The sequence below is a fragment of the Cebus imitator genome, unplaced genomic scaffold (genome assembly GCF_001604975.1).
Source record: "Cebus imitator isolate Cc_AM_T3 unplaced genomic scaffold, Cebus_imitator-1.0 Scaffold324, whole genome shotgun sequence".
Lineage (NCBI taxonomy): Eukaryota > Metazoa > Chordata > Mammalia > Primates > Cebidae > Cebus > Cebus imitator.
Window position 1 is genome coordinate 1,783,798 of NW_016107639.1, and position 6,902 is coordinate 1,790,699.

The window sequence follows — 6,902 nt, forward strand, 5'->3', positions numbered from 1 at the left end:
GGCAAGGCTCCGCCCACGAGGCGGTGAGGAGGCGCCCAGCCTCCCGCACAGGGTGGAAGACGGCTCCTGCATGGATGGCGCTGCACTGGTGCTTCCTGCAGGCCACCCCCTAGATGCGAGAACCCCTCAGGTGCATGGTGGGGACCCGGAGAATGCTGAGTCAGTCTGCCGTGGCCTCCTACAGAACGCCCTCAGGAAGACTCTCACGCCGAGGGCACAGGCAGAACCTTACGTTAGCCTTCCACCCCAAACACTCATCTCCCGAAAGGATGGGGCCATGGGCTGCGAGGGCAGACCCGGCATCTGTCACCTGCCAGGTCGTGCAGTCCTGTCCCTGTGTGCAGAATAATGAACAGGCTCCCCAGGCCCTCAGCATCGACGCCCACCTGCTGCGCTGGCCCCTGGCCCGGCCCTCCGTGGACGCCCAGTTCCTCCTGCTGACCCTCAGTCTGGCCTTTCTGTTCGTCTTGCAGCAGTCATGGAATTTTGGGGCTGCCGGCGTTGCGCATACCATGTCTTCCAAACCCACCCATTTATGAAGAGCCCAGTCAGTCTCCTGCCCGGCAGCAGCTGCACAGCGAGTTCATGGCGAGGAGGGTTTGAGCTTCCTGGTTCTTAGACCAGTTTCTCCCTCTTACATGATTTTTAAAAAGATTTTCAGTGAGTTCAAAACCTGTCTTAGTGGAGGGCTGAGTAGCTGATGACAGAAGCCTGTCATGGAGGAAGAGGAGTATGTTAAGGCTGTGCTTGTAAAATGTTTCCAGAACAGGCGGGCGGTGACCGCAGGTCACGCTGACACGGGCTTGTCGGTCTCGGGTCGGGACCTGTGTTCGGGGTGAGGCGTCGGCCGGAGACAGTGCGGGGCATCCCAGCGGAGATGTGTGTGGAGCTGACGTGTCCTCTGTTCCCTTCCAGCTCGACCTTGCCTGCCCTGGACTGGCAGCTGCCGTCACACTCCGGCCCGTACGAGCTCCGGATCGAGGTGCAGCCGAAGTCCCACCACCGCGCTCACTACGAGACGGAGGGCAGCCGCGGGGCCGTGAAGGCGTCGGCCGGAGGACACCCCGTCGTGCAGGTAGGCGCTGCGGCCGGACTCACCCGCCACTCGCCGCTTTTCTGGTCCAAAAGTAGCTCTGGCACCACCGCTAACTGTGCTTGCAAAGTGGACCGTCCCGGCCAGGCCAGCTGCGTGCACCCTCGTGGTCCGTCCCGGGAGCTGCTGTCCGCCTCTGACCTGGAAGGGGCTCCCCCTCTGCCTCCACATGCCCAGGCCCTCTCTCGTTTACGGATTTGCGGGTCCCATGTCCATGGGTGCTGCCTGTAGTGTGGCTGTTATGTGGAGTGGATTCTCCCCTCTCCAAAGCCTCTGCACTTGGAGGCAGAGTTTCTCGCCAGCAGCACCAGCCTCGCGGTGTCGGTGGGGAGGTCCTCAGAAATGCAGGTTCTGTGGCCCACGCAAATGCTGGGCTTCGGGCTGGGGCCTGTTTTCAGCAGAGCTGCTGGGGGGCACCACGGCCGAACTTGCTTCCCGAGGAGAGGAGGAGGAGGAGGCGGCTTTCAGAGAGGGCCTGGGCCAGGCAACCCTGCAGCCTTGTCCCAGCCTTGTCCCTGCCTGACTGCCCGGGCTCTGGTGTGACTTCTCGCCTTGTTCACACCTCAGGGGAAAGCCACATGGAGTTAGGATGTCCATCGGCTCCCTCCAGGGAGGTGTGCAGTGACCATGCCGGGAACACACAGTGTCTGCCCACATAGCCGCGCCCCTGTGCACCCCAGGCGTCCATGTGGACCCCGGGTGGCCATGGGTGTCAGCGTTTCCGTCCATCAGCCTGTTACCTCATTAGTTCTAGACCCCAGGCCCCGGATCTGCTGCTTTGGCCACAGAGCAGGAAGTGCAGCCTGGCCCCAGGTCCCAGGTTCCAGGGTTCCAGGGCTCCTGGCCACACAGCAACACGGAGGACATTTTTCCAGCACACCCCAACAGCAAAACCCGGGCCCCCCAGCCCTGTTGTTTAGGGAATGATGCCAGCCGGAAGGGGCGCTCAGGGGGGTGCCCCATGTTTTTATTTCCTTCCATTTAGATAAGTAGTGGAGGAAAGGCAGAAAAGTGGCTGTTTGCCAGCGCAGCGGCCGGCAGGTGGAATTACCAGGCAGGCGTTGGGTGGCCGCTTTTGCCGGCACATGCAGGTGATGATGGGACATCTGTGGTCTGCGTGCATGATGCCGATTAGTACCTACCTTGTCGGCTGCTTGAAGCAGGGAAAAGCCGGAGACGCGTCGGCGCCCAGCAGCCGGTTTGACATTTAAAGTCCCCACCTCCCAGGTGGAAAAGGTGGGACAGCGCTGTGCTTGGTCACTGCAGGCGTCTGCCGCCCTTTCCTGCCTCGGTGTTCGCTGACTGAAAGCCTGTTATTGCTCCGTGGGAAGGAGATTACAAGGGCCTGGAAGTGAGGCTGAGAAGGAGTGAAAATAAAGCAACAGAGAAATAACGGCCCGGCCCGTTTGCTGTAAATTATGTTGGTGAGGGGTGCTGGCCGTGCTCGCGGGAGCAGGGCGGGCTGCGTTGCCCCCTTCACCGTGTGCGGATGAGGGGCAGCTGCAGGAAGCAAGGCTGTTTGGAGGATAAAGTGGGACTGTGAGCGTGGAGAGCACTGAGGTCTGGTTTTGTTTTGTCTGAGGCGGAGCCTCGCTCTTGCCCAGGCTGGAGTGCAGTGGCACAACCTTGGCTTACCACAACCTCTGCCTCCTGGGTTCAAGCGATTCTCCCACCTCAGTCTCCCAGGTAGCTGGGACTCCAGGCAGCCGTCAGTTTCCGGGGATGTATTTTCACCCACCCGTGAGTATCTCCGGTGCCTGGTGACCCAGTGCCTGCGAACACAGCTCAGCACCAGGCCCTCCTGCCCGTGTCTCCTGGAATCCCGTCTCTGGTTTTGCCGTCCGGGTGTCTTGGGTTTAGGGTGCTGAAATTATCAATACAGATGCAATCAAGAGGATCCAGGTGTTCTGGAGGACTCCAGAAACTTGAAACAGCAATTTAAAATATCTTTAAAATGTACCCTCAAAAATGACTCCAAATCAAATGGCTTGTGTACACAGCAGCACAATGGGTGAGGCGGCCCTGTGTCCCACAGGAGGAGCCCTTTCCACTGACATGCGGGAGAAAACCGACCCTGCACGGAAAACGTCGGGTCAGCAGGTCTCATTTGTGAGAAATTAGTAATTTGACAAGTTTTCTGATGCATCTGTGGCAAAGTGAATTTATATCTGTGCAAGTGTGAGGTAAACAGTTAAGAGAGGGGTTTTTGGGGGTTTGTTTTCTCTTTCAGTTGTTGGACCACAAATTGGATGAAAATAGAATTTGTGCATAATTATAAAACAAATGAAAATAGAAAGTTCTCAGTTGCTGTGGAAGCTCATAACCACAGAGGTGCCTCCGTGCCACTGGGTTATTTTAGCACGTCCTTTGACACCAGTTCCTTTTCCGCTTTACATAAGTGAGGCTCTTCGCCTGGCCTGGGGTGCAGGGACGAGGCCGCGGGTGGTGGGCGCCGCGGGCTGCGTCAGAGCCCCTGGGAGCCGGCGGCGGGAGCGTCCTGCGTTTGAGAAACGCCGTTCTCCTTATCGTGAGTCGCCTGTCCGCTGCGTCTTAAAAAGCTTGTCCAGAAAATCAAAGCCCAGCATCTCCTGCGGCACAGGTGCACCGTGGCGGGGGCCTGGGGGGTGGGTGCCAGCTCTCGCGGTCAGGAGCACGTCCTGTGCCTGTGCCCTGCGTCCCCGTCCCCACGTGCTTTGCAGCTGGGAAGAGAAGTACAAGAGCAGGAGTAGCGCCTTCCCTCCAGGAAGCACCCGGAGCCTGAGCCCCGGGTTAGGAAAGGGTGCTGGCTCTTCCCTGTGGGCGCTGAGGTGTGGGAGGGATGGCTGGCATCTGGCTCCTCCTGTCTAGGGCCTTTTCCTTCACGGGGAAGGAGGCCACCTGCTCCCGCGAGTGCTGAGGGAGCCTTGCTGTCTCCATGGGAATGTCATTCCTCCGCCGGGAAGAGACCAGCCCAGGCCAGGGCCCACTCTTGTGGCCACATTCTCATGATCACACCATCCACACCCTGAGCCCATCCCCGTTGTGGCTGCCCTGGCACTGAAAACGCCAGCATCAAAGGAACAGAGCCGTGGTTTAGCCTGGAAGGGCAGGGCCCTGGAGCTGTCTGTGAGGGGGTCTGGGTGAGGATGGCCGGCAGCCCCTGGTGGACGTGGTCCCTGCGGGGTCGAGCAGGACCTTGGCTGTGGTGGTGGCTGCAGCCCCTCTGCCGGGGCGGGGCTTTTGGGTGAGGACAGCCCAGCCCCGGAAAATGTGAGGGGGACGGTGCAGAGAGGGGTCCAGCGTGGGCCTCCAGCACGTGGCTGGCCAAGGCCTGTTTAGGACTCACCTTATCCCGGCAGAACAAGTGACTCAGAGCCTCCTAGAGGTTCTGGCCGGGCAGGGGTGACCAGCAGCTCACCCAGCCCTGGCTCCTAGCCACACAGCCCCCAGGTCACAGCCCCTCCTGCCCCTGCTCCGGCCCCTAGCTGCCCATTCTCGGTGGACTGGCCTGGATGTGCGATGCCAGGAGCTCTGCAGGCCGCTGTTTGCAGGGAAGGCTGAGGAGCGGCCGCCTGCTCTCTGCTGCCTCCTCACCGGCATTTCGGCGATGCCTGAAAGTGACACACCGGACACTTTACGGCAGCCTCCAGCTTTCCCCCAAATCCTAGCTCACACTGGGTGTCCTCGTGGGTGGCACCCCGACAGCCGCCACCCTCCACCCTCCACCCTGACTGCAGGCTCTGCCTGTGGGTGAGGTCCTCTGTGCATGCAGCCTCCTCACCCCAGAGGCCCGTCCTGTGCTCAGCGAGGCTGGGACCGGAGTCCACGAGGGCTCTAGGGACTGCTGGCTTTTCTCCCCGTGTCCCCTCCTCGTTCCCACACAGCCTCCGCCCTCGGTCCTGCTCACTTCTGGGGACGTAGGCAGCCGGCATCAGGCTGGCTCTTGGAGGTTTTCCATTGGGATGGTCTGGATGAGGCGGGCCAGGGTTCTTCCCCTGTCTCTGGCCAGGGAGGGTGGAGAAACCCCCGGACACAGCGCGGAGACCTTTCCGTGCAGCCCACCACGTTTCCAGGCGTGAAGGTGGAGGCTGGTCCTCCCCCGTGTGTTCCCATCGGGGGACTGTGGCCCTGCCCGGCTCCTCCACTCGTGTGCTCCCATCAGGGGACCGTGGTCCTGCCTGGCTCCCCTCCCTGCCCGGCTCCCCTCCCTGTCCGAGCAGGAGCTGAGACGTGTGAGCAGCGCCCGCCTGGGTCCCTCCGCCTTGCTTTCCTCCTGTTTTTGGTCGAGGTTCCTTCCCTCGCTCCTGCCCTCTTTGCCTGCTGTATTCCTCACACTTGTCCCTGCATCCTTGGCCTGCGTCCTGCGCTCTCCCGGAGGCGGCGGGAAGGGTCCAGGGCCTTGAGGAGGGGTCTTTGCTCTCGGCCCTGATCTCTGCGGCACCCACCACCCCACGGGGGCACGTGGAGCTCTGTGGAATGTAGCTGACCTTTGACCCAGGGTCAGAGAACACAGGTCCATTTACCAAGTCACCAAAATAACTTGCCCGATAGCATCTCACCCACCACACAGGAGGCCAGGCTCACGTGAATAATTAATAGGTCACTGGAACGTGAAACAGGAGCCTCACCTATTCCGAAACAGCACTTCAGGTTTGCAGCTGGTGATATCATCAATTAGGAGGGGCAGGTGAGTCCCCGGTTTGGGACTTGGCCTCCGCTGCGCGGGTGAGAGGGGCTGGCAGGTCAGGCAAGGACCCAGGGCCAGGAGGCCGGACTGGCCCCAAGGAGGGCTCCCGTGCTTGCCCCAAGCACAGCTCCCGGCCTTGTCCCAAGCACAGGGTAGGGTGGGCCTGCTGGTGCCCACGGCGGGCTCATGGGCGTCTCCCTCAGTCACCTGGCCCGTGCGTCAACTTTGCACCCCTAGTCTGGGGCAGATCTTTTTTCTGTCATGCAAGAAACAACAGCTGAAGACCAAGGAGTGGAGCCCACCCTGCCGGGAGCCGCTCTTCCTTTCCGATGGTTTAGTGGACGTCGGGCCGGGCTTTGGTTCTGATTCATTCTCGCTTTGTAAGGGGCCTTTCCCCAGCCGGCAGGGGCTCGGCAGGGTTAAATATTGTGAGGAGCGGGTTCCTGAGAACCTGTGAATGCCATGGGTGGATGACCACAGCAGGCGCGGTTCCACCTGGAGCCTCCACCAAGCTTCGTTACGTGGATTGCCGTACCCAGGAGCTCCTGGTTCTCTGCGTGCCCTGCCAGGCAGGCTGTTAGACTAGAAAGCCGGGGACAGTGGTCACTGGGACAAACCATCATTTGCTGAGAGCTCCTAGGCACCTCTGGGAGCTGTGCAATTGCAGAGCTCCAGACAGCAGTCGCTCTGGCCTACCCAGGATGCCACGCAGAGAGGCTCACGCACGGGGAGCATGCCACAGGGTGGAAAGTAAAATGCAGGTCCGACCACAAAACCACATGCCACGATACTGCTGCTGCCAGATGCTGGTGGCCTGCAGGAGGCACGGATTAATTTTTTATGGCCCTGCCTCAGAGCCGAGACAACAGCCCTCTCTTCTTTCAGCAAAATTTCAGGGCCAGTGACCATCCCTTCCCTGGACAGCCAAGCGCAGAAACGCGCAGGGAATTTCCCGGTTCCACGTATGCCCTCGCCCCCACAGTGCACGTGGTCAGGAGAGCAGATGGGGTTGCCGTCAGGCTGTGTGTGTGTGTCCGAGGAGCACAGAACTCTGTGTGTGTGTGTGTGTGTGTGTGTGTGTCCGAGGAGGACAGAACTCTGTGTGCGTGTGTGTGTGTGTGTGTGTGTGTGCGTGTGTGGGTC

At 60.5% G+C, this 6,902-nt stretch overlaps 1 protein-coding gene across 6 annotated transcripts in view; it reads left to right on the plus strand.

The window, feature by feature from the left end:
* Positions 1-6,902, plus strand: part of NFATC1 (nuclear factor of activated T cells 1) — a 129,346-nt gene that overhangs the window by 36,299 nt on the left and 86,145 nt on the right. For 5 of the 6 annotated variants that reach the window (XM_017504539.2, XM_017504543.2, XM_017504538.2 and 2 more), the window contains exon 3: positions 916-1,075. In XM_017504539.2, coding sequence (XP_017360028.1) covers positions 916-1,075 — 160 coding nt within the window. Of the gene's footprint in view, positions 1-915; positions 1,076-2,713; positions 3,621-6,902 lie in introns of those variants that run through there. The other variant, XM_037729926.1, reaches the window with a different exon arrangement.